The sequence below is a fragment of the Peromyscus eremicus genome, chromosome 5 (genome assembly GCF_949786415.1).
Source record: "Peromyscus eremicus chromosome 5, PerEre_H2_v1, whole genome shotgun sequence".
Taxonomy (NCBI): Eukaryota; Metazoa; Chordata; class Mammalia; order Rodentia; family Cricetidae; genus Peromyscus; species Peromyscus eremicus.
Window position 1 is genome coordinate 69,387,300 of NC_081420.1, and position 27,851 is coordinate 69,415,150.

The 27,851-nt window shown below is 38.9% G+C and overlaps 1 protein-coding gene and 1 pseudogene across 12 annotated transcripts in view; one reads left to right on the plus strand and one right to left on the minus strand.

Moving 5' to 3' along the window:
- Mllt10 (MLLT10 histone lysine methyltransferase DOT1L cofactor) overlaps positions 1-27,851 on the plus strand; it is a 172,883-nt gene that overhangs the window by 70,861 nt on the left and 74,171 nt on the right. For all 12 annotated transcript variants that reach the window (XM_059263632.1, XM_059263626.1, XM_059263629.1 and 9 more), the window contains one exon: positions 25,023-25,118. In XM_059263632.1, coding sequence (XP_059119615.1) covers positions 25,023-25,118 — 96 coding nt within the window. The remainder of the gene's footprint in view (positions 1-25,022; positions 25,119-27,851) is intronic.
- LOC131910344 (elongin-C-like) lies at positions 11,933-21,708 on the minus strand (annotated as a pseudogene).

Here is a 27,851-nt window from a genome sequence, read left to right on the forward strand (position 1 = left end):
CAACTCAATTGAATGCAACCCAGTCCCTCCACTGGAAAAGCCTTGCCTGGCGACAAGAGATGACCAGTTGACACTCCTTATGCCCCATTACTAGGAGTCTTCATTAGGATCACCATATATTCCAGGAAGTTTACACCGAACTAGGTTTGCATACCATTCCCCAGTGCCTCCCAATTCTAGCTGTCTCCCCGTACTCACTTCACCCTATCTCTCTCCCCTCAATCTAATTCCTACCCATTCCTGTCCCTACCTGTCCCCAGTCTGCCCTAAAAATCTCTTCTGTTTTGCCCTACAAGGGAGATCCATACTTTTTATGTTTATAGATGTTTTGCCTATATCTTTTCTAAATGACTGCCATTTTAACTAGAGTGAGATAGTCTGTCAATTTAATTTTAATTTGCATTCCTCTAATGGCTAGTGAGGTTGAACATTTTGACATGTTTATTGGCCTTTTGTACCTCATCTTTTGCATTAGCCCATATATTGATTGGTTTGTTTGATTTCTTGTTATTTTGCTTTTTAAAGAAGATTACTTATTTTATCTATATGAGTGTTTTGCTTGCATGTATATGTGTGCACCATGTGCGTACCCAGTGCTCTCAGAAGTCAGAAAAGGGCATCGAATTTTCTGAAACTGGAGTTAGAGTTGCCACGTGGGTGCTGGGAATTGAACCTCTGCAAGAGCACAAGTGCTCTTAACTGCAGAGACTTCTTTCCAGCCATTTAGTTTTTGAGTTCTTTGTGTATTAATCCTGTCAGATGTATATTATAGACTGTTTCTTTATTTGACTGTGTCATTTGCTGTGCAGAAGCTCTTGAATTTCATGAGATCCCACTTGTCAGTTGTTGGTCTTATTTCTTGAGTTACTGGAGTCCTATGCAGAAAGTTCTTACCCATTCCTGTTCCTTGAAGTGTGCTCTACTCCTCTCTCCCTTCTTTTGAGTTAGTCTTTCTAGGTAGCCCTGGCTACCCTGGAACTGGATATTTAGACCAGGTTGGCTATCTAGACTTGTCTCTACCTTCTCAGTGCTGGAATTCACTGTGACTGGTCTGTTTTCTCCTAACTGTTTCAGAGTTTAGGTTCTATTAATGGCCTTCCATACATTTGGAATTGATTTTTATGTAGGGTAAGAAGAGATAACCGTCCAGTTTTGTCTTCCTATGGATAATCAGTTTTCCTAGTAGCATTTGTTGAAGACACTAATCTGTTCTCAAAGGTGTATTTTTGGCATCTCTGTCAGAAGTTAGGTGGGTTTTTATCTGGGTCTTTTACTCTTCTGTGTTGACATGTTTGTTTTGCTACTACTGTGCTGGCTTTGTTACTGTGGTTCTGTGATATAACTTATGATCAGGCACGGTCATAACTCTAGTATTCTTCTTTAAAAAAAAAAACAACTTTTTTTTTTTTTAGCCTTGTTGGCAGTTTCATGTATGTATACAATATCCCCAGCTTTCCTCCTCCCCATCTCCTGGATTTCTCCCTAGAGTGCCCCCTTCTCCGTGTGTGTGTGTGTGTGTGTGTGTGTGTGTGTGTGTGTGTGTGTGTGTGTGTGTGTGTACGTACCAGAGATCACCCTTGAGTGTTATTCCTAAAGCATCTCGTCTTTTTTAGTGTGGTGGCTGTGTGAAATGGGACTTAGGTCTTCTTGCTTGTGTGGAAAGCATTTTACCAACGAGGCTACCTCCCCAGTTGTTTACTTGATTTTTTCCATGTTATTAGTAATAGCAAGGCCACTAATTTTTGTTTGTTTATTTCCACATTGATGAAAGTATTTATCAGATCTAAGAGTTTTCAGCAAGTGTCTTTAGGGTTTTATGTATAGAATCATACCATCAGCAAATAAGGATTTTTTACTTTTTTCTTTTTTCTCTTTCCTATTTGTATTTCTCCCCTGCCTTTTTCTTTTTCATTTTATTACTCTAGTTAAGCCTTTAAGGTCTACCTGATTTTTGTGGAAATGCTTTGAAGTTTCCCCATTTCATATGACTTTGGCTATAGGTTTGTCGTATATTACCTTTTACATTGAGATAATGTCCCATTCTAGGCTTTTGTCATGAAAGGATGGTTGGATTTTGTCAGAAACCTTTTCTGTATCTAGTGTGATGATCATGTGATTTCTGTCCTTGCAGCATTGTAGATAATCCATTACATTTAATCATTTGTGTATGTTAAACCATCCCTGTATCTCTGGAATGAGGCCAACTTGATCATGAGGAGTGATCTCTTTTGGTGTGTTTCAGTTTGCAGATATTTTGTTGAGAAGTTTAGTATCTGTATTCAAGACAGACATTGTTCTACAAGTAATTGTCTTGTGCATGACCTCCCAACCACCCCTGCCCCCCTCCCTCCCTTCTCCCTCTCTCTTCCCCTCCCTCCCTCCCTCCCTCCCTCCCTCCCTCCCTCCCTCCCTCCCTCCATCTCCCCCCCCCCCCCAAACCGCCTTGCTTCTATTTGGTTTGCTACCAGGGTGGTACTGGCTTTGTAAAAAAAAATTTTGTAGGATGCCTTCCTTTTCTGTTTTATGGAATAGTTTGAGAAATAGTGATGTTCTTGCTTAATGGTTTGGTGGAATTTAGCAATGGATCTTCCCAGGTCTGGCCTTTTTTTATTTGGGAATTATTTAAATTACTGCACTAATCTCACTGCATATTTTAGGTTTATTTAAATCGTCACATTTTGGTAGGTCATATATCTAAAAATACATCCACTTCTTTTTGGCTTTCCAATTTAGTGGAGAATAAGTGTTTTATTTGTATGTACAGGTTTGCATGTGTGTGTGTGCACCTGCGCATATAGGTTCACATGCATATGTGTGCTTATGTGTGTAGAGGTGCCTTCCTTGATCGCTCTCCACCTTATTTTTTGAGACAGGATCTCTCACTGAACCTGGAGCTCTTCGATTCGGCTAGTCTGGCTGGCCAATAAGCTCCAGGGGACTGCCTATCTCCGATCCACCAGTGCTGTGGTTACAGATGTACACCTCCATGCCATGTACACCCATACGTGGGTGCTGGGGATCCAAACTCAGGTCCTCATGCTTATGCAGCAGGCACTTTACCGACTGAGCATCTCCCCAGCCCTGGAATATAAGTTTTTAAGGTATATTGCAATGATTTTATGAATTTCATTGATATCTGCTGTAATGTGTTTCATTCCCTCTTTTGTAAATTTGGGTTATCTGTTTCTGTCTTTTGGGTAGTTTGGCTAAGGGTTTATGAGTCCTCTTTTCAAAGGTCAACTCTGTCATTGAGTCTTTGTATTGTGTTTTTTATTTTTATTTTATTAATTTCTCCCTGAATAAGTTTTCTCTGTGTATATATGTGTATATATGTGTATCTGTGTCTGTGTCTTTAGAGACTGTAAGTCATTGTCAAGCAGTATCTTCCTTAGTTGCTTCCCACCTTCTTCTTCTTCTTCTTCTTCTTCTTCTTCTTCTTCTTCTTCTTCTTCTTCTTCTTCTTCTTCTTTTCTCTCTCTCTCTCTCTCTCTCTCTCTCTCTCTCTCTCTCTCTCTCTCTCTTTTGGTGATGGGCTCTCTTAGTAAACTTGGAGTTCACAGGTTTGGCTAGGCTGCCAAATCCCAAGGATCTTCCTTCCTCTCTGTCTCTCCCCAGTGCTGGGATTTCAGGCCCTTTTACATGGGTACTGGAGATTAAATTGGGTTCTCATTCTTTCAGAGAAAGGAGTCAACCCTTGATTCTAGTTGATTCTCTTTGTCTGTTGATTCTTGGCTTGGGTTTTTCTTAAGGTACATCTGATGTTACTTATTTGAGATCTTAATTGTTTAAGCATTTAGGGCAATAACTTTTCTCTTAGGACTGTTTTCATTATATCCAGTAGATTTTCATATGCTGTGTTTTCAGCTTCTTGGAATTAAAAAAAAACTCTTTCTTCTTGATTTCTTCAAGGATTCAATCAGTAGTGTGTTTTTTATTCTCCATGAATTTCTATTTTTTTGTGGTTTCTCTTGCTGTTCATTTCTAGTTTTACCTCATTTTATTCAAATAGGATACAAGAAGTGATTTTTGTTTTCTATATTTATTGTCACTTTATGTCCTATTATGATATTTTAAAGAAAGTTCTATGGGCTGCTTAGTAGAATGTGTACTTGGCAGTGTTTGAGTAGAGTGTTGTGTAGATATTTGTGAGGTCCATTTGATCTGTGATGTCATTAACCAAGATGTGTTTCTGGTTGTCTTGTCTTGTCCCACCCCGCAGCCCCCACTCCCCATCAGGATGAGAATGAGGTGTTGAAATTACCTACTGTTTCTGTGTGGGGTCTGTTGCAGGAAATGTTTGGTGTGTATGTGCTGTTGTTTTTTTTAGACTGGGTCATGTGATGTAGCCTAGTCTTATCTCAAACTTGAGATCTCTTGCCTCATTTTGAGTGCTGCAGTTAATTACAGATTGTACCATTCAGGCCCAGTTGCCGTTTTAACTTTACTGCTCTTTGCTGTCTTTTTCTTCCCAGACTGTGTGCTTCTCTTCCTCTCTCTTTCATTTGAGACAAACTATCCTCAAACTTGAGGAGATCTGCCTGCTTCAGCAATGAAAGTGCTTGGGAGTACAAGGTTTTTGTCCACATCTGGTTCATGTACTCTGAAATTCTATGTAAACTGTTTTCAAAACCATTAACTACACCTTAGTACTTTCATATGTAGTTGCAATAAAAGGACATTTTAAATATGATTACAGTACTATTATCAAAATAACTGTTGTTATAAATTCTGATCTATCAGTAATTCTCTGAAAATTTAAACATTAGGTTCTTTTGGGGGGTCGGGGGAGGCAGGATACACTCCATGTGGAGCTCAGAGGCCCACTTGCTTAAGTTGCTTCTATCTTACTACTGTGTGGTCCTGGAGGGAGACTTCAGTATTTAGGCTTGATTGTACTAACTTGCTGGCCATAATTTTTTTTTTTTTTTAAAAAGATTTATTTATTTATTATGTATACAGTGTTCTGCCTGCATGTGTCCCTGCAGGCCAGAAGAGGGAGCCAGATCTCATTACAGATGGTTGTGAGCCACAATGTGGTTGCTGGGAATTGAACTCAGGACCTCTGGAAGAACAGCCAGTATTCTTAACCTCTGAACCATCTCTCCAGCCCTAATTTTTTTTTTTTTTTTTTTTTAAAGACGGAATGTCACTATGTAACCCTGTCTGGCCTGGAACTCACAGCTTCTGTCTCTATCCCTCAAGTGCTGAGTTTGAACATATGCACCATCACACCTGGCATAATAATGTTCAATTATCCATCCATCCATCCATCCATCCATCCATCCATCTATTTATTTAGGTTTTTCAAGACAGGGTTCTCCTGGCATAATGCTTGTTTGTTTGTTTGTTTAGTTTTTTTGAGAAAGGTTTCCTCCGTGTAGTTTTGTTGCCTGTCCTGGATCTCACTCTGTAGACCAGGCTGGCCTCGAACTCACAGAGATCCACCTGTCTCTGCCTCCTTAGTGCTGGGATTAAAGGCATGTGCCACCACTGCCCAGCCACAATGTTCAAATTTTAACCACTAATGTCTTTAATAGAAACAAGGGAAACTTAAAAAAAATATTTGAACCTTGGTCCCAGATCTAATTCAGTTTCATGATGTACAGTTGTATAAAGTATTCTCAGATCTATTCAGTGTTTGGAGTATTTGAAACCCCTTCCCCCCCAAATCTTTTATGACCTTGACACTAATCAGAAAATCTCCTGTTGCTTTAAATTTTCTGTGACCCTGTTTCTGACGTCTTAACAGTGGATTGTTTTGGCATATACCGTTGGTGGGTTTTTTTGTGCTGTGGTTTGCTACATAGCCTGGGTCAGCCTCGAACTCAAGATGATCCACCTGACTTGTATTCTTGAGTACTAAGATTATAGGTCTGTACCATTATGCTCAGCTGGGAGTAATATTTTAATTTTTGTTCAGTGACTTAAAAACAAGTATTAATGATTGAATTTATGATTTCATTCATGAGAGGCAGGCACTTTATCATTGAGTTATAGTCCTAGTCCCTTTTGTATTAGTCAGGGTTTTCTAAAGGAACAGAATGGAATATAATATTATACATATACATATACACACACATATGAGAGTAGCTATATATTATAGGTGATAATATATAAAGAGTGGCTTATAGGCTGTGGTCCTGTATCTGTAAGTCTGTTATTTACTCTTTATAGCATGATGCATTAAAATTTATTCGCTTAAAACTGTAATAAAAATTTATGGTTTTGTACCTACCTATTGGTCAGTAATTGGAGTTTAGCAGCTATTTTTAGCTCAGGGTCTCTTATCCAATTTCTTTCAAGATGTTGGCTTAAAAATGAGGTTTGTGCTGGGCAGTGGTGGTGCACACCTTTAATCTCAGCACTCTGGAGGCAGAGGCAGACAGATTTATGTGAGTTCAAGGCCAGCCTGGTCTACAGAGTGACATCCAGGACAGAAACCCTGTCTGGAAAAACCAAAAAATAGTAAACAAACAAACAAAGATTAAAAAAAGGTGGGGGTTGACGTCTGGAGACATGGCTCAGCAGTTGGGAGCACTGACTGCTTCTTCAGAGGACCTGGGTTCAATTCCCAGCATCCACATGACGGCTCACAACTGTAACTCCAGTTTCAGGGGAACTGACACCCTCACACAGACATACACACAGGCAAAACATTAGTGCACATTAAATAAATAAACAGTTTAAAAACATTTATTAAAAACAGGGTTTATCCGGGCGGTGGTGGTGCACACCTTTAATCCCAGCACTTGGGAGGCAGAGCCAGGCGGATCTCTGTGAGTTCGAGGCCAGCTTGGGCTACCGAGTGAGTTCCAGGAAAGGCGCAAAGCTACACAGAGAAACCCTGTCTCGAAAAACCAAAAAAAAAAAAAAAAAAAAAGAGTGTTTGGAGGAGTGTAGAAGAAATCAGGGAGTAGGCTGAATACTCTTGGAGGATTGAGTGTGGGAACATTTTCCAAAATGCCTTACTCATTTGGTTTTCAAGCTGGTATTGGAATTTTTGCAGAATGGATCATTCTCTTCTTAGGGCTGCCTGAGAATCCTATGACGATGACACCTACTCTTTTCCAGCCTGAATGATTTAAGCGAGAAGAGCAACCTGTCTGAACACTGCTCCTTTTTTCAGGGGTGGTTGTGTCAAAATAATATGTGATGTCATATTTTTTGTTTGAACTGTATTAATGGCATATTGTCAAACTCTTTTTGGGAAGAGGGGGTCTAGATCAGGTTACTGTGTTTGTGTAGAGTATTGTCTTGATTGCATTAATTGATTAGGAAAAACTACCCATTGTTGGATGCACAGTTACCTGGGCACTGGATCCTGCACTGTATAAGAGGAATGGAGAAAGTGGGCTGGAGAGATCGGTCAGTGGTTAAGAGCACTGACTGCTCTTTCAGAGGACCCGGGTTCAATTCCCAGCACCCACATGGCAGCTCACAACTGTCTGTAATTCCTGTTACAGGGGATCTGACACCCTCACACAGACGTACATGTGGGCAAAACACCATTGTTCATAAAATACAAATAAATTATTTTTAAAAAAGGGGAGAAAGTGAACTAGTGCTTACTCTCATGGATGTCCTTATTGCTCTTTTCTTCTGATTGTGGATGTAATGTGTTCATCTCTCTCAAACTTCTACTTTTGAAATTATGATTGACAAAGTACTTTTGTCATTTTATTCTGTCCATATTTATTTTTTTGGCATTCTACTGTACAATCTTCTTTTCCTTCAGTAGTAAAGAAGGGAGGAATCTATAGAGGTAACTAGGGAGTAGATTAAGCAATGCAAGGAGAAATCAGTATCCTTTAGATTTAGTGCTATAGAAGCTGTTGGCGTTTTAAGACAGTATTTAGGGCAAAAGCCCATTGAAGGTTGCAGAATGAAGACCAGGGTATAGTGAGAGTACTTAATTCTTTTAAGATTCTTAGATATGGGGCTGGAGAGGTAGTTCAGCAGGTAGGCGCACAGGATATTGTTCTAGAGGACCAAAGTTCAACTCCCAGCACCCATATGATAGATAACTCCAGTTTTAAGAAATCTGGCTCCGTTTTCTGGCCTCCATGGGAAGCATTCATGTGGTACACAGACACATATACAGGCAAAACATATATATATCTCACACTTTTATATATAAATGGGTTTTTTTTAGGATTAAAAAATTAAATCTTGAGGCAGAAGCAGGCAGATCTCTCAAGTTGGAGGCCAGCCTGGAATACAGAGCAATAGTTCCAGGACAGCCAATACTACACAGCAAATCCCTGTCTTGGGGGGGAAAAAATCTTATTTTTAAAAACGTAGATATGAAAAAAGGTACATGTATAAAGAACATACTGTTGCTCTAATTTGGTTCAGAAAGAAGTAAAGAAATACGAAGGTAAATAAGTTACCTTGTGGGAGATAATGCTGTGTAGAGTGGCTCTAAGGAAGAGTATTTATAATCAGAAAGTTGAAGGTAGGTAATAAGTGTATAGAAAGTGGGGAAGGGGGAAACAGGTTTAGAGAAAATACTGGAGCTATGGGCCTAAAAGATTTCATGAGCTCCAAGAATTAACATAATAAGTTATAGATTTAAATTATAGTTGGTGGAATATGCTTTTAATCACAGCAGAGGTAGGCCTGCTTGGTATACATAGCAAGTTCCAGGACAGTCAGTGCTGTGTAGAGAGATTTGGTCTCAACAGCCCCCTCCAGGACAGTCAGTGCTGTGTAGAGAGATTTGGTCTCAACAGCTCCCTCCCCATAAAAATAGATTATAAACAAAGTAGATCATTGTCCTTTAGTATTTCTGTGGTTCATTTTGTGTAGTGGCAGTATCTAGGGTGTTGAGACATTGTTCTCCATGGGATAATTAATGTTTACAAACATCGTAGACTCATAAGGGGCTCTGACTTCCTTTCTTCCTGATTATTGTATCTAGGTTATTTGTATAGCAAACCGTTTTAGAAAATGGAAGCTCAGTCATTCAGAGCAAAGGGCAGATTTGTTTACAGCTATAGAAGATAAAGAGATAATACCACCTTCAGTAGTAATTGACAGTCATACCTACTGCACAAAATTGGGCTCTCTAAGTTCAAGGTTCTTGTAATATATCCCACTCTGGGATTACAAGTGTCATATGGACCTCTTCAAGTCATCTTGTCATCACTGAGGCTTGGACTGTCAGTAGAGATGCAGTCTTATCTGTTCTTGGGGTAGTGAGTAATAAACTCTTTTTCTATTAGTTTGGGAGCATTATGTTCTCTCTCAGCATCCACAGTACTGCAGTGGGTGCCTTATTAGCGTGCTTGCAGAGGCAGAGCTAGGTTTCATATTGGCTGCTCTCAGTGTTTTCTGATAAGTATAGACCATGGGGGAATTTCTGAATTTCCGGGGGAATTGCTTCCTTTCCCCTCATGTTTGTTGTTACTATGTATATCTAGTAGTTCTTTTACCCTTATATGCTTACATTTAGGGGTTCGTTGTAATACTTGAACAGTTGAATTTGTTGTGTTCTGTGATTTTTGTTTTGTTTTGTTTTTGTTTTTCGAGACAGGGTTTCTCTGTAGCTTTGCGCCTTTCCCGGAACTTACTCTGTAGTCCAGGCTGGCCTCAAACTCACAGAGATCCGCCTGCCTCTGTCTCCCGAGTGCTGGGATTAAAGGCCTGAGCCACCACTACCCGGCTAAAGATTTATTTATTTAGTGTTCTGTGATTTTTGATTTTGCTCTCCAGTTTGTTTTTATGTGGTATTTCATAGAGATTGCTGCCAATGTTTTTTTTTTTTTGTTTTTTTTTTTTGTTGTTGTTCTCTTCTTTCACACTACTTTAAATGCGTTTGAAACTACTGGTTTTGTGTGTGTGTGTGTGTGTGTGTGTGTGTGTATGAGACACATTCTCATGATCAAGCTTGAGCCTCCTGAAACCTGGGATTACAGGTATGTGTCACCCTGTCTGGTAAAGCAAGAAATGTTTTTTTTTTTCCCTCAATGTTAGTTGTGCTTTTTCCATTAAGTGGAGAACCAAGTGCTTTAATCTCAAATATGGGAATCAAATGGGCACTGAGATTGAGGTCAGCCGTTAACACTTTAAAAATATGTATTTTACTTTATTGTTGGTGTGTGTGTGTGTGTGTGTGTGTATGTGTGTCTGTGCACTTTGTGTCCATGAAGACCAAAAGAGAGCATTGGATCTCCTAGAACTGGTGTTGTGTTCTTTATATGTTTACTGATGGAGTCCTTGAGATAATTTAGACTTGGCAAAAACTATTCCATAGAGTTCAATTACATTTACAGATAGTAAGATAGAGTTGAATTTGAACCCAAATAGTTGGTCTCCTTAATCTGCTCTTAACTACTGTATTATGCTCCTTAAGTATGCCAGTGTGAGTTAGAGTAGTAACAAAAAAAAAAAAATATTTAATGTTGTGAGTGTTTTAGCCTGCATGCATGTATGAATATATGTATGTATGTATGTATGTATGTATGTATGTATGTATGTATGTATACTACTGTCTGCAGAGGACACAAGAGGGTGTCAGATACCCTGGAACTGAAATTCTAGTTGATTGTGAGCTACCAGTTGGGTGCTGGGAATTGAATGAGTCCTCTACTAGAGCAACAAGTGATTTTAAGTGCTAAGCCATACTCCATTCTCCAGAGAAGTAATGGAGTTTATAGTGAGCTTATTTATTAGCTGTGTGAATTGAAAGGTGTGGGAAATATTTGAGATACTTACAGAGTAAGATTTATGTGGTCTAGATCTTTTTGGTAGTTGCAGGGCAATGGAAAAGGTACATGCTAGGTCATGGATGATTATGGGTGTTCTAGTTAGAAAAGTGATAGTGTAAATATAAATAGGGGCACCAGAAAAGCTAATAATAATCATGTAGACGTGAGATTATGCATTTTATTTAAAAAGAGCTGATGAGCCTGATTTCAGTAACATTAGGTAGCGAGACAGTAAACATTTGGAAGGCATGTATTGAATTCAGGCTAGATGTTTACCTGTTTGATAATAAAATAATTACTTTCCCATTGAACATAAAAGAAAAGACAGTTTGTTTGAATGTATCTCATGAATTATATTTTATCAATTGTTTTCAAACAGGTTATGGAGTCTAAAAAATTCATACACACATACATATAAATACACCATTTTTGTTATTTTTGTCAAACGATAATTATCTTCAGTCTTAATTTTGCTCTTTGATTTGAACTGCAGTCCAACATTTAGCCCAGTTTTACCTTTCTCCCTTTGCTTAAGTGACTTAATGTTAGGTATCTTGGCTAGAATCACAGGTCTTTATTATCTCCAGTACACCTTCAGCAAGAAGCCAGCAGCATTTAAGTCCTTTAAAAAAAGCAAAAAAGGCAATCCATAGTCATGTGGGGAGGCAAAAGTTTGAAAGCCTCAGGTGGACACCTGGGTAGAGGATGTATTTGCTAAAGTCATGGTTCATGGAACCAAAGGCAAAATGAGGACTGTGGGTTTATATAGGTAAAAGTTATGTTACATGCTGTTGCATTCTCAATAGGAAGAATACCCTTTGACACTTATGTGTAAAGATAAGCAATTATCCAAGACTTGGTAAAGCACCATATAATAAATGTTTAAGTATTTGCAGGCCATATATAGCCTCCCTTTCTGGTCATGTTTCTCCTCCATCCTCCTTCCTCTTCTATCCCCTTTTCTTCCTCATTTCTTCTCTGACCCTTCCTCCCTCCAACATCCCTTATCAATAAAACAGCCTTTCTGTCTTTGGATAGGTGTGTGCATGTGGCTGTTGGTTTCTTTTAGGACGTGAAACCTCATTTCCCACCACCTCCACTAGTAGAGATTGAACTCAGGGCCTCATGCATATTAAGTAAGTGCTTTGCCATTCAGCTACAACCACAGCTCCCATTTTTTCTTTTTTCCTTTTTTTATAACTTAAATGTACTCATTATGTATTTTAACAGTCTAGGACATTTGCAGTCATCAGTAGTTCTGGTGCAGTTTCAGATGCAGTTGGGAATTTGGGCATCTCAGTGGAGCTGTTAGTGGAGTGGACCTTGTAGGTGAAATACATTGCATAGTTTGAATAGCACATGTGAAGGGATCTCTCTAAAATTGACCTCATTGCTTTCATTCTCAGCAAACTGACCTGGTGCACTCAACATGGCCTTTATTGTTTCTGATGTTAGCGTTGCTCTCTTTTTTTATAAGAAATTCATGGCCACCATAAGATGTTAATTTGATTGATAAACATGGTGTCAGGGCCTTCACATAGGGCTTTTTTCTTCTCTACCCACTATTTTCTTACAAATTCTTCTTTGATCCCACAGGAACTTACATAGTTTGCTCTGCAGGTTCCAAGACACAGGAAGGAGTTATTTTCCTTGGGTCACAGCACTTTCTGCAATGCACAGGAGATTAGTTCCTCTTTAATTTTCTCTAAAGCAACTAGGTTACATAACTGTTATTTCTTGTCGCGTGAACTAAAACTGAATACCAGGTTGTTGAGGAAGTCCTCCCTTCCCTTTGTCTGGTGAGGGCTGGCAACCACAGGAGCTCTGTGTGGACAGCTCTTTTTAAATGTGCTTCCCAGTGCTCAGCCTGTGATCATCTTCTCAATTCCTTTTCATTATGTAATCAAAGGCATTTGTTGCCTTACAGATTGTACAATTTTTCATTTATGTTTTCTACTCAATAGATTGCCCTCAAAATCACATATTAGCCTATGAAACTGTCTTAGCTAGGGTTTCTATTTCTGTGACAAAACATGATGACTAAAAGCAACTTGGAGGTGAAAGTTTATTTCATCTTACAACTCTCAGGTCACCAAGGGAAGCCAGGGCAGGACTACAAGGTAGAAACCTGGAGACAGAAACTGAAGCAGAAGCCATGGAGAAATACTGCTTAATGGATTGATTGCCTTGGCTTGCTCAATTAGCTTTCTTTTTATATGCCTAGGACCACCTGCCCAGGGGTGGTACCACCCACAGTGGGCTGGGCACACCCACACCAATCACTAATTGAAGAAATGGCCCCACAGACTTGCACACAGGCCAAAATGGATGGAGCATTTTCTCAATTGAGTTTCTTCTTCCTGTGTAAGTACAGCTTGTGTCAAGTTGACAAAAACCTGACCAGGATAGAAGCCTGAGAACTAATACTACATTTTTATCACCAAACTGTCCAGGACTTAGAAGTCTGTCATTTACACTCTTTGTAAAGTCCAGGTAGGGCACAAGAAACTTAGGAATCAGAGCAGGAAAGTTATGAATCAGAGCAGATCTATTTTTATTATAGCAAAGCAGTAGCCAGAGTATCAATATTTTCTGTATCCTTCTCCAAGTCCCATTTCCCATGAGATAATGCAGAGAATCAGATGACATCTATTCCTGCCATCTCCTACATTAAAAGAGAGGACCCTGGGCTAAGGCATCTGAATCGGTGTGTGTATACATATGTGTGTACATATATGATGTATATACACACACAGACTCTCTCACACACACAAGCATAGATGCCCTTTCCTCCTATATACTATTCTGGCTATTGAGGCAAACTCAGAAAGTTAGTGTAGAAAAATAGTTGTTTTACTTGAAAGAGTAAACCAAATGAAATGGCCACATCTGACTAGGAAGCTAGGAAATGAGTTTATTTAATAACTGGCTATTCAGAGATAGGAGTTTGAGGTAGAGTAGTTTCTAAACATCATAATGACCAAATTATGAGTGGCTGTTTACATTCTCTTCACGGTCAATTTTTAAAAAGAGATTTATTTATTATGTATACAGTGTTCTAGAAGTCTGCATGTATGTCTGCATGCATGCAAGAAGACGGCACCAGATCTCATTAGAGATGGTTGTGAGCCATCATTTGATTACTGGGGATTCAACTCAGGACCTCTGAAAGAGCAGCCAGTGCTTTTTACCTCTGAGCCATCTCTCCAGCCCCACAACCAAATCTTAAAATGGGACCTTTTGTTTTTCGAGACAGGGTTTCTCTGTGTAGTTTTGGTGCCTGTCCTGGAACTCACTCTGTAGACCAGGCTGACTTTGAACTCACAGAGATCCACCTGCCTCTGCCTCCCGAGCGCTGAGATTAAAGGTGTGCACCACTACTGTCTGGCCAAAATGGGACTTTGTGATTGATAATTTTTTTCAAAGCTATTCATCTGCCTCTTCTCTTCCTTCCCCTCCCCATCTCCCTTCTTTTCCAGGACAATTTTAATGGGTGACCTAGTTTGCTTTCTGTTGCTGTGGTAAACCTTAACCAAGCCTAGGTGGGAGAGGAAAAGGGTTTCTTTGGCTTGCAGTCCATCACTGTTGGAAAGTCAAGGTAGCCACCTGGAGGAAGGAACTGAATCAGACCACAGAGCAATGCTGCTCACTGGCTTCCTTCTTGGCTTATGTTCAATCAAACTTTCTTCATCTCCAAGGGCCACCTGCCCATAAGTAGCAACACCCTTAATGTGCTGAACCCTTCCACATGAATCAACAGTCAAGAGAATCCCACACAGACATGCCTACAGGCCAGTCTGAGGGAGGCATTTCCTCAGCTGAGGCTCCTAGGTTACTCTACTTCGTGCCAACGTGACAAACAAACAAGCCCAGTAGAACTTAAGAGAAAAACACAGTACAGGTTAGTCTCTAGGAGATACGGAGAAAAACCCATATCTTTTAAATTAACTGTGGATTAGAACTAAAGATACAATATTAAGAAAAGAAAATACACTCCCAAGAATGGAAGTGGGCTAGTGAGTTGTGGAAAGAGACCCTAACGCCTGCTTTTTAAGAGTGTTGCACCTCTTGCTGCCATCCTCCTTTGTGTTAGTCTCTGTAAATGGGAGCATTGTGGAAGACCTAGTTGGGGAAGGTTGGACCTAGAGGTTGCATATACAGACTGTAGTGGCTTGAACCTAGTGAAATGGCTTGAACTGCACAGGAAGCTGGATAATTGTGTGTGTGTATGTGTGTTTTCGTGTTTTCCTTCCTCTCTGTGTAGCAGCCTTCGCTCTTCTGGAACTTCTGTAGATCAGGCTGGTCTTGAACTCACAGAGATCTGCCTGCCTCTGCTAGTGTCTCCTGAGTGCTGGGATTAAAGGCATGTGCCACCACACCTGGTGAAGCTGGGTAATTTCTATGGTACAGAAAAGACATGAATTTGGTGAATAAATGGTTATTTCTATAGCCCATTTTGGGGGTTTATTTTTAGACAGGCTCTCATATAGCTCAAGCTGACCTTAGAATGTGTGTGGTTGAGGATGACCTTGAACTCCTGATCCTTTTGACTCTACCTCCTAAGTGTGAGATTATAGGCTTGCACTACAACACTTCTCTAGCCTATTCTTGAAGCCATCAATAATTAGAGCAAATTAAATAAGGCAGAATGTGGTGATTCTTTGTTTGTGCTCTAACAAATAAAGCTTACTTGGGGATCAGTGCCGCAGAGCTAGCCACTAGTTAACCATAGAGGCCAGGCAGTGGTAGCATACACCTTTAATCCCAGCACTTGGCCTCTCATGCCTTTGATCCCAGTACTTGGGAGGTATACACCTTTAATCGGATCACTGGGGAGGAGGAAACAGGAAGTGATATGGCTGGGCAGTTGAGAGGACTATAAGGCAGGTAGAGACAGGAGCTCAGACTTCCTTTTGAGGCTGAGGAGTTGTCAAGGTGGAAGTGGCTGTGGCATGCTCGTTTGTCTCTCTGATCTTTCAGCATTTACCCTGATATCTGGCTCCAGGATTTTATTATTAAGACTAATTAGAATTTGCACTACACAAGAACACTTAAAAACCAAAAAACAAAAAACAAACAAACAAATAAAGCAAGCCACTTTTGATTCCAACAATCCAAAATAGCCATCATTACTAGTAGTATCCTAGATTTTCTCCTATGTGTAAGCAGATAAAAAGGATTATTGGATAATTGAAAATTGTTTTGTTAAGATGAGCTAAATGGATGTAAACTAGATTTTGATTTTCAAGTAAAATTTTTTTATTCAAGTGTTTTGCTTGTTTGTTTGAGATAGGGTTTCTCTGTGCAGTCCTGGCCTTCCTGGAACTTGCTCTGTAGCCCAGACTGGCCTCCAACTAAGAAATCCACCTGTTTCTGCCTCCTGAGTGCTTGATCAATGGTGTGTGTACCACCTCCTGGCTCGAGGTATTCTTTAAAGACACCTTTAAGGCTAATGAAAGAAATTACAAAAAAAATTACCAAAGAAGTAAAATTGTCTTTCTAGTTTGGAGACTTTAAAAAAATGTGTGTGTGTGTGTGTGTGTGTGTCTGTGTGTCTGTGTTTGTCTGAGTATATGTATAGACACCATGAGTGTGCAAGGGGGCCTAATTTAGAAACCAGATCAGATCCCCTAGAACTAGAGTCTATAAACTATTGTGAACTACCCTTAGGTGCTGGTAATTGAACTCAGGATCTCTGTAAGAGTGGCAAGTGTTCTTAACTGCTGAGCCATCTCTCCACTCCCAGTTTTTGAATTCTTTTCTCTATAAGAAATGGGACACTGTAGCCAGGAGGTTTTCTCCAGTCCCATCTGGTCCCATGGTCCTGCAGCTGCTTATAAAATAATCACTCAGAGGCTTAATATTATTTACAAACTGTATGGTCTATGGCAGGCCTCTTGTTAGCTAGCTCTTATGTCTTAAATTAACCCATTTCTATTCATCTGTGTTTTGCCACGTGTTCGTGCATTACTAGTCTGCTGGCATATTGTTCCTTGGTCAGCAGGCTGGCGTCTCCCCAGACTCCTTCCTTTCTCTTTCCTGTCTCCTTTCCCACCTGCCTCTAAGCTGCCTTGCCATAGGCCAAAGCAGCTTATTTATTAACCAGTGGGAACAACATATATTCACAGCACACAGACAGATATCCCCCAGGAGGACACTGAAATCATAGTGGCTGAAAGAGTTGGAAATTCATTTTTCTTATTTTTGTGTGTTCATTGTTTGCGTATGTTTTATGCATGTATGTGTGTGTATATGGAAACTAGAGTCTGCTACTGGAAACCATCCATGATTGTTTTTCTACACTTTGAGGCAGGGTCTTTTTAATCAAACCTAGACGAGTTGATAGGGCTAGTCTGGTTAGCCAGTTTTCTCCGTGGCACATTAGAAAAAATGATTAAAAATTTTTATGTTTATGTGTGTTTTGCTTGCTTGTCTGTCAGTGGACTGACCACATGCATGCTTGATGTCTGCAAAGTCCTGAAGAGGGCATTGGATCTCCTAGGCCTGGAGTTAAAGATGATTGTAAGCTACCATGTGGATATTGGGAATCCAACCTGGGTCCTCTGGAAGATAAACCTGTGCTCTTAACCACTTACCATCTCTCCAGACTCCACCTATACACGTTACAAAACAAAGATATTTGTAAACTATAATTTTTTTTCTAGACAGGGTTTCTCTGTGTAGCCCTTACTGTCCTGGAACTTGCTCTGTAGTCCAGGCTGGCCTAAAACTCACAGAGATCCTCCTGCCTCTGCCTCCTGTATGCTGGGTTTAAAGGCATGAGCTCTACCACCTCCTGCTCAACAATCGTAATTTTTGAATAATTGTTGGTTTATTAATTTTTAAGATTGAGTAATTATTTTTATATACTTAATGAAGAAGTTTTCATTAAACATTCTTTCCAGTGGAAAACAGCATGAAAAGCAGCTTCCAGCTTCTGTGCTCAGGGCCTGGGCTCTCCCTTGCCCACATAGTGAGACAGAAGGGTGTATTTCCCCTCTTTGATTAGCTTATCCCGCTGTTGTTTAATGTGACCCATGCACTTCATTGTTTGGCACTAAGAAAACAGTCTTTGAAATCTTCATGATTCTGTCTTGCACTCTTTTATCCTGGGTAGCAGCTATTCCATGTGTACATTCCATCCACTCTTTTTCAAAGCAGCCCATTGAGAGGGAATCTTGTAGGGCTGTTCCGCACTTTGGATTGTGAAGTGCTGATTTATCTAGGTTAGTGCCCTGGCTTTTCTGCACATCCAGGAAGGGCATGGAGTCCGACAGCAGTGCCCCTGTCAGCTCCCTGAGTGCAATCCACTACTGTTGGCTTCATGGAGACACAGGCACCTGAGAATTTTTTTATTATAGTTATTAATTGAGTCAGAAATAATAACTAATATATCTGACAGACATTTTTTAGAAGCAGATAATCTCAAATGACTGTCCTACCTTGTCTTGGGAAAGTTTTGCAGTTGCTTTCTTTTGTGTCCTGCTGGTCCAGTTTGAATAGTATACTGTCAGGAATTGAGGCAAGGGCAATTTTTTGCACAAATGGCTGGCTTTTGCCATAAAGAAACTATACAGAGGTTCTTTTATGCCCATCATATTCTTTTGAAGTAAATTGGTTGTCAGGAGCAGATGTATCTGACTGTCACAAAAAGCTTTAGGTTATTAAATGCCATATTCTGTAAGTCTGGTGAAGTGATTGAAGACCATCTTATCTATCTAAATATATCTATTTAACCTTGAAAACATACCTAATATGACTACAGGTTTTATTACAGATGACTACTAACCTGTATTTCTTAATTATACATTACATTTTTAAATGAGCTGTATAAATAAAATACCCCAAGGAATAGTAGAAACATACTGGCTGGGTGGTGGTAGCACATGCCTTTACCCAGCACTCGGGAGACAGAAACAGGTGGATCTTTGTAGTTTCGAGGCCAGCCTGGTTTGCAGAGTGAGTTCCAGGACAGGCTCCAAAGCTACAGAGAAACCCTCTCTAGAAAAACAAAACAAAACAAAAGAGTAGAAACATACATACAGTGTAACAAAATTAATTTTAAATTGTATCAATAAAAAAAAAAACCCAAATCCATACTAATGTTAAATATTTAAGAGTAGTAGTTGCTTTTTGGATTAAAGTGGATTCAATAATCTATCCTTTTTTTTTATCATTCCTATATTATAGTCCCCTTTTTTCCTTCAGAAAGAGAGCTTTGAATTTAACTCTTTTATTTAGCCTTTTTTAAAAAAAATTACGACTAATAATGGCTTGTATCCAACCTCCCTGAATAAGGACAAACACGTCTAATTCATTGAATAACCAAAACTCACCCACTTCCCATCTCTTGCATCACTCTCTAGACGACTTCCTGTTGTCTGGGCACTGGTGTCTTCGTGGGGACCTTGAGAAAATTAGGAAAGTTTTTAGGTCTTGCCTGGAGTAGTTTGTGAGGTTGGACCATCTCTGCCAGCAGCCTTATGTTCTGGATGCAGAATTCAGAGACTGTAACAGAGGCATTTTGAGATGCTGCATCACCTGGACTATCCGTTTTCATTGGTGTTTCTGATCTCCTTGTTCTGAAAATATGTAACCTTTTAAAGGTACCATACCTTTCTGTACACAAGTTAGATTTTTTTTTTTGTTTTATGTTTGAGCAAGTAAAATATATGTTTTGTGTTTTGTAGTTTTTCTAGTTTTATTTATGTCTGTAGTCAGGATTTTTAGGGAGTCTCCCCCGATCAAACCTGATCCATATCAACCTGGAATAATGAATCCATAGTTTCTTACTTTCTGTGGAAATAAAAGCATAACTTCTTCCCCAAAGTAAAATATCTTTTGACTTCCATTTTGAAGTCAAAACTTTTAAAAAAAATACGTAGTTTGGTTTAATTCAGCAGTTTTCGTAATCTAGTATATTTTAGCAGTTGTCGTTCCTTCGTTAGCAAATAGAAAACGTAAAGACAACACAAAAACATACAGGATCCAGATTCTCCGTGTATTTCCCATCTTTGCATGGCTTATTATTATTATTATATTATTTTTTATTTTATGTTATTCCTTTTTTAAGGACTTTACTCTTTATAAACTATTTTTTTTTTCCCTCCCGAGACAGGGTTTCTCTGTGTAGCTTTGCACCTTTCCTGGAACTCACTTGGTAGCCCAGGCTGGCCTCAAACTCACAGAGATCCACCTGGCTCTGCCTCCCGTGTGATGGGATTAAAGGCATGCGCCACCACCGCCCGGCCTATAAACTATTTTTAATCTGTGACTGTGTATATGCCCTTTTACTTTTACTTTTTTCTTCCAAGCCTGTGTATATTTAAGCACACTGTAACCTATTTAGAGGTTTCTTTCTGTCTGGATCTGTCTTTACTGAGCATCTGTATTGTTTTTTGATAGCATTAGATGAATCTTCAACTGCTATATTAGTTGCTGACATGGTTCACCTTAGCACATATGTTGGCACATGGCATTGGCCGCTGGCTCTTACCCCCCTTGGTTTACTGAAAGCCTAACTTCATGGCAGAGGGAGCCATGTTTACTGCTTCAGCTCTAGGAAGTTTTTGGGTCCACTCTACCATCAAGTAGTGCACTGCCTGCTCCTCATAAACCCCATTTAAGTGTTTGGTAGCAGAGTCTCTTAAAAGAGGCTTGCCAGTGTTTGCTGCTAGCATTGAGCCTACCCGGGAATAGGCGGTTATGAGGAAGTCGCTTTTGTCTTTGCGTGTGTGCATGCGTGTGTAAAATTTTTTTTAAAGCTTTTTCAGGTTTTATGTCGATCTATGTTGCCCAGTGGTAGATGCAATATGTACACAAACTTTTTCCTGCCAGCCAGTTCACAAATAGCCACATAGAGACTTATTAGTAATTATAAATGATCAGCTAATAGCTCAGCCTTGTTAATAGCTAAGTCTTAATTTCAAATTAGTCTATATTTCTTATCTACACTCTGTGACGTGGCTCAGTACCCTTTTTCAGTATGGCAAGTTTATCTCCTGCTTCCTCTACATCTCCTTGAGATGTCTCTTCTTTGTGCTCTCTTTTTGTCTGCCAGTCCCCCCTAACCTCTACCTGTCTAGCTATTGGCCAGTCAGCTTCTTTATTAATCCAGTCACAGTGACATGTTTTCAGACAGTGTAAAGGAATATTCCACGGCTGTGTTCATCTTCCTGTATTTCTTCTGATTTTTCTTTTTGCATAAATTTTCACTTTTTAAACATTTATTTATTTATTTGTTATTTGTTTGTTTGTTTATTTATGCATGTGTGTGCCTGTGAGTGCCATCTTACACATGTGGAGGTAAAAGCATAATGTGTGGGAGTTAAATTTCCTTTCATGATGTGTGTCTCTAGCATTAGCCTGACAGCAAGCATCTTTCTTTACCCACTGAGCCACCTCACCAGTCCTCCATAAAACAAAAGTCACCTTGACCATTTTCTTTTTATTTACAGATTTTTTTTTTTTGGTTTTTTTTTCAAGACAGGGTTTCTGCCTATCCTGGATCTCGTGCTGTAGACCAGGCTGGTCTCAAATTCACAGAGATCCGCCTGGCTCTGCCTCTCCAGTGCTGGGATTAAAGGCATGCGTCATCACCGCCCGGCCACCATTTTCTTAAGGACTTCAGATGACACTTGTTTCAGTGATCTTCAATAATTGTATGATAATCGCCCAACACCTCTGTTGGGCGTTCAGGTTGTTTTCTTTTTACCTGTTTATATTGATAAATTTGAACCTATAATTTAGTGAACGGTATTTAAGATGATATGTTCTTCATGGGATGAAATTACAACCTCAAAGAGTTTCTTAGGGTTTCTGTTGTTGTGAAGAGACATCATGACAATGGCAACTCTTACAAAGGAAAACAATTGGGATGGTTCATAGTTCAGAGGTTTACTCCGTTATCATCATGGTGAGATGGTACTTGAGAAGGAGCTGAGTGCTCTACATCTTTATTCGCAGGCAGCAGCAGCAGATTATGTACCACATTGGCCATAGCTTGAGCATATGAGACCTCAAAGTCCACCCACACAATGACTTCCTCCAACAAGGCCCCACCCCCTAGTAGTGCCACTCCCTATGGGCCAAGCATTGACATACATGAGTCTGTGCGGACATTCCTATTCAAGCCACCACAAAGGGTTTATATGAATACTTGCCCAGTTGATGCTTTTTATAAATTGTTCCATGGTATATATATGTTTTTTCACTATTTATAAAAAGTTAAAATGTAGGAAAAATATATACAAATGAGAATTGGGGATGTAACTGAGGTGTAGTGTGCTTGCCTAGGATGCACAGAGGCCTGGGTTGCACATAGTGATCAACATTTATAATCCTAACGGTAAGTGGGTAGAGGCAGGAGTATCAAAAATTCATGGTTCTTCTCTAGTGCATACTGAGTTTGAAAACACTCTGGGATATATGAGACTGTCTCAAATTAATTACATTAAAAATTGAAAATATATTGTACTGTACTGTTCACTTGAGTTTTGTTTTGTTTTTTGTTTTCCAAGGCAAGGTTTCTCTGTAGCCCTGGCTGTCCTTGAACTCACTTTGTAGACCAGGCTGGGTTCGAACTCAGAGTTCCACCTGACTTTGCCTCCTGAGTGATTAAAGACATGTGCCACTACTGCCCGGCAGCTAGTTGAAATGATAGTATTATTAAATACGTTTAGACTTATCTACTCATTTAGATATCTTTCGTGATCATATATAATTGAGTCTATTCCTCTCGTTCTATTAGCCCAGTAAAGTTAGTTTATCTTTTTTGGTTTTTCGAGACAGGGTTTCTCTGTGTATCTGTGGTGCCTGTCCTAGATCTTGCTGTGTAGACCAGGCTGGCCTTGAACTCACAGAGATCTGCCTGTCTCTGCCTCCCAAGTGCTGTGATTAAAGACGTGCACCACCACCGCCTTGCGAGTTTGTCTTTTTTAATGACTATTTTGTTTGACATTGCATAGGCTATTTTATTAAAACTAGTGTAATCTATGCACAGCCTGTTCCACTGAGCTTTAAAATTTTTACTTCAGGATACATTTCTTGATGTGTTGCACAGTTTCAGAGTTCTGTATTACTTCCTGGTTTGCTTTGTATTACCTGTGTCTCTGTACACAGCACCTTTTCTCGTGTGTGTGTGTGTGTGTGTGTGTGTGTGTGTGTGTGTGTGTACATACATACATACATACATATGCATATTTTGTATTTTCTGTCAGGCTTTCTGAAGTATTAGTGTTTATTTCTTCATTGTCAGGCTCATTTTCTATTAATTAGGTCAGCTTTTGCATCCTGCATTAATAATATCCAGTATGGGAAGAATATAGTAAATATTGAAATGGTTTATTTACTATGGTCTCCCCCCCCCCTTCCAAATAATACAAAAAACCCTCTTTATACAAAAAATTACAGTATAGTACATCTAGGCCAGAATCATTTGTACCTTATAGGTTAGATAATGTAGTCTAAGACATTTTAGTATCCATACATAAAAATCCCCTAATTCTGTTACTTTTGATTTGTGCTTCCTTTGGCTTGTGATTTGGTTGTATATTCTTGCCTTTTTTTTTTTTTTTCCAGTTGTTTACTGTTTATTGATAAAGTACTCCAGACTTTTAGTGGCTTGTATATGTGAGTTTCAGCAGGATAGTTCTGTATTCATCATGTCAGCTGAGTTTATTCTTGGGCCTGATTTGGTGGTGGTTATTGGTCTTACTCATATACTTGGAGCTAGGTATTGCTACACATTGGCAAAGGTACCTCAGTTCCTTCACATAATGGCCTTACTGTTCATTTGACCTTTCTCTCTGTTCTCTGCAAGACCACCAAGCGCTCTTTTTCATCCATCCATCCATCCATCCATCCATTCATTCATTCATTCATTCATTTTTGTTTTTCTGTAAATGGATGTTTTCCCTGGATTTGCATCTGTGTGAGGATGTTGGATTCCCTGGAACTGGAGTTACAGACAGTTGTGAGCTGCAAAGTGGGTGCTGGGAATTGAACCTGGGTCCTCTGGAAGAGCGTCTAATGCTCTTAACTGCTGACCCATCTCTCTAACCATACACCAAGTGTTCTTAATTGGAGCCTTCTCCAGCCCTGGGCAATATTTTTCATTTGTTTTGTTCTCATCATGATTCCAGGATTAGGTCAATAGTAGAGGTGGAAGCTGTAAAAGCTTCTTAAAGTTCCATATCCTGTTGATCACAGACAGTCACAAGGTTAACCCAGTTTCAAGGGGTTGGAGGAAAGAATGATGGAGCGATGATGTTCTATTGCAAAAAATGGAAGTATGATTACTTTGGAGTAATCAATGAAAAGACCTATAAAAATTAAGTTTCTACTAAAATTTGAACGAAAAGTTTTATTGTGTTTACATTTCCTGTTGCAGTAGATGTTTTTATAATATTGTAGTAAGAACCATGTCCTTAATTTTTATATGTTTTGTTCTGCTGGAATATAATGCCTTTTACGACAGGGAAAAGGAAACATTTTCATGCCTTGAACAGGTAAAGTGGTCTAAAGGGTTAAATGTATGCACTACGGGAAATATATACATTCTACTAAATGAAAATTCATACCCAATTCTAAAAAAATTTTCGTAGAAAATCTTTGACATGAAACAAAGTTGCGACTTTAATATGTAATTTCTTGTTTAACCAAATTTTCTTTTGTATTCAGATGTAGATTAGTTCAAGTGCTTCACAGTTGCATTCCTTTCACCTTGCCCTGATTTCCCCCCACCCCTACCCCCTTTTCGAGTTTCTGGTTGCTGTTAGTAGAAACTGGAATCAACCTAGGAAACAATTTTTTGCTTGAGTTTTTGTATCCTACTGTCTAGTAACTGGACTATAATATTCAGTACATGGTGGCTGGGTATGATGGTGCCTACAAACAGTCACAACACTGAGGTGGATGAGGTGGAGTTAGACAGGAGCCACTTTTTCTTACAAAACGAAACAAAGAATTAAATCATGTGGTAGTGATGGAGTGTGATAATATATGTGAAGTGCCCTGTAAATCTTAAAGTGCTATTTATAAACAAAACAAAATAAAACAGGTTTTTAACAAGAAAAAATGTCTGTATTTGCTATGTATATATAAATACAGCAAATAGTCACAGGCTCAGTTATTTATTGTTAGTGCTTTAATTGAACAAAAATAAGGGTCATTTTAAAATAATTTTTTATCCATAACAACTGATAAAAGGGGTGATTTTTAAATTTTTTTTCACAAAGGTTGTAAAAGAATATTATATATGTATATATGAATCATTGTTTAATTTTAAAATGTGTTACTACTGTTTATTTTTAGAAATATAAAGAAAAGGACAAACACAAACAAAAACACAAGAAGCAACCAGAACCATCACCTGCCTTGGTTCCTTCTTTGACTGTTACTACAGAAAAAGTAAGATTGAAGTATCAAATTTTGTTTTATATAATAACTAATGAAATACTGGTTCTTCAAAGGAGTCTTCCTTCCCAGTGCTCTGATGACAGTTTTACCCACCTTTCCAGCCATGTATCATGCACTTAGAACTATGGCCTTTTCAGTCCTTTATGCTGTTTTGTTTGCTCTGTCCTTGTCTCAAGTGAATTAAGAAATAGAGTGTAATTCAGACTTCAGCTACCTGTGACTTTGAAATCATGCTTCACCACTTAATAATTGAACCTTAGGTTAATTTACCTCTCTGCAACTCTATTTCAATACTTACCTGTAAAGTATGGAAATAATAATTGAAATTGATTAAGATAAAATATTTAATATTCATATTATTTAAATGTAATTAAAAGCATTTAAAGAACACACATCTGGTTCATAGTGTTAGGTATTATTTAGATTATCATATGATGAATTTGAAAACAGAACAGAAGTGGGGCCATGTGGTTGGGACATAGTGGCAAGTGAGGAGGTGTATGTAGTTGGAGATGAGGCCAGTGGAAGCGCCTCATCACAAAGGGCTAGCTAGATACGCCAGCGTAAAGAGCTTGTCTCATAGTGTTTTATAAGGACTTTGGGTTGCTTTGCTGAAGAGGGGGTGGTGATGGGAAGAATAGAATCTAGGGAGGCTGTGAAGAGGTTATTAAAATAACCCATTGAAGGTGGCACTAAAACTTGAGATAGCAAGAGGTGATCACATTTTGAATACATTCAAACATGAACCCTTGTGACTTTCTAAAAGATAAGTTAAGAATCCTCATGTTTGTAGGTTTTGGTATCAGAGATTGTTACTATAGTTCAGCAGTTTAAAATAAAATAAAAATTTATCATGTCCCTGGTTCTGTTTGCAAGATAGTCTGGATACATTCTACTAGTTTATTTATCACAGGTAAAGGCTAAAATCAAGGTGTGGGATCGCCTGGTTTCTTACTGGAAAGAATCTTCTAAACTCATTCAAGTTCTTCAAAGAATTTAGTTCCTTTTGATTGTAGAATTGAGGGTCCATTTCTATGTCAGCCCCTCCGCCCAACAGCCTACTCTTCTCTCCTAGTGCCTCTCCCTGGTCAGGTTCTTCATCCCAGAGCTAGTAACATCACATTTGAAATTTTTCTAACTTTACCTCTGCCGTGTCTTCTGCTTTTAATTAATTTACAGTCTTTTTGTACATTCTGAACCAGATTGTCTTCTTTTTGTGGTGGAACAAGACATTGCCAAGGAAGATGAAAGGAGAAAAGCCTTGACTCTTGGTCTCTGGAGATTTAGTTTCTGTGTCAGTGTCTTTCTAAAAAGTTCCTAGATGCTTGTAATCATCCATTTATTTCTGTTTTTAAATTTGTGACAGATTGCGCCTGACAATTAAAAAAAAAGTAATCTTAATAGATTTGTTACTTTTTATAATTAATAGAAGACATAGTAGTTCTTTCTGCCATCATTGCAAATAACTTAGGGTTTTAGTTTTGCAGCCCCTTCCCATAACTTAAAATTGTGTGTGTGTGTCTGTGCATGTGCTCATAAGCTTGCAGAGGGTCTCCACACCCCAGAAGTTTTTCTGTAGTTAGTGAGATTTCCTTCTTGGAATGTTTATAGGAGGGGATAAAGAAGATCGCCCCCCCCTCCTTGTTCCCTTCTTCCTTTCATTTTTGTATTGTAAAGTTAGAATACTAGGCTTCACTCATGCTAGGCAAGTGGTTTTTAACTGAGCTACAGCCCTAGCTCCAGCCCCAGCCCTCTAAGACTCTTTTTTTTTTCCACCTCCCCTCCCTGCCAAGACTAGGTTTCTCTGTGGAGCCCTGGCTATCCTTTAACTCACTCTGTAGATCAGGCTGGCCTCGAACTCACAGAGATCCTCCTGCTTCTGCCTCCCATGTGCTGGGGTTAAAAGTGTGTGCCACCACCACCTGTCAAGACTTTTTGAATGTAGAACAAAAGTATTTTTGTAAAATGAATTTCTTTCCTATATGTAATTTTTATACTTTAAAATTTAATGATTAATATTGTAAGAAATTTTATGAACTTTTGTTACAGTGAAGTCAAAGTATAAATTTATAAAAGCCATTTTCTTTTTGTTCTTTCCCTGTACTATCCACTAAGACAGTTATATTTGAAAATTAAGTTTTTCCTTTTTCTTTCTTTCTTTTTTTTTTTTTTATTTGTTTGTTTGTTTTGAGACCAGGTTTCTCTGTGTATCCCTCAGTGTTCTGTAGATCAAGCTGGCCTCTCTACCTCAGAGATCTGCCTGCCTTTCCCCCAGTGCTGGGATTAAAGGCATGTGCCACCAATACCAGGCTACTTTTTAAACTAATCTTAATTTGGAGGAAATATAAATGCTAATCTTACCATAAAATTCAGTATATCAGCTACGTTGGGTTTTTTGTTACTCTGTTTAGTTATAATCATTATATAATAAATTACACATATTTAAAGTAAAACAATATTAAAATAAAAAAGATGAAGCTAAGTAGCAAGCAGGTCTCAGTCAGTTATTAGCCTGCCTTGGCTGGAATTGCACAGAATGCCACCTGCCTCTGCTTCCCGAGTGCTAGGGTTAAAGGCGTGTGCAGCCACACAGAAAAAGTGGCATTTTTGATAAATTTTCATGTGCATGTATTAATAAAACTACCACCACAATTTTAGGCAAAATTTCTTTGTAATGTCTTTTATACTTATCTTCTGTGTCTTCCCACCCCTGCTCAGGTAAGT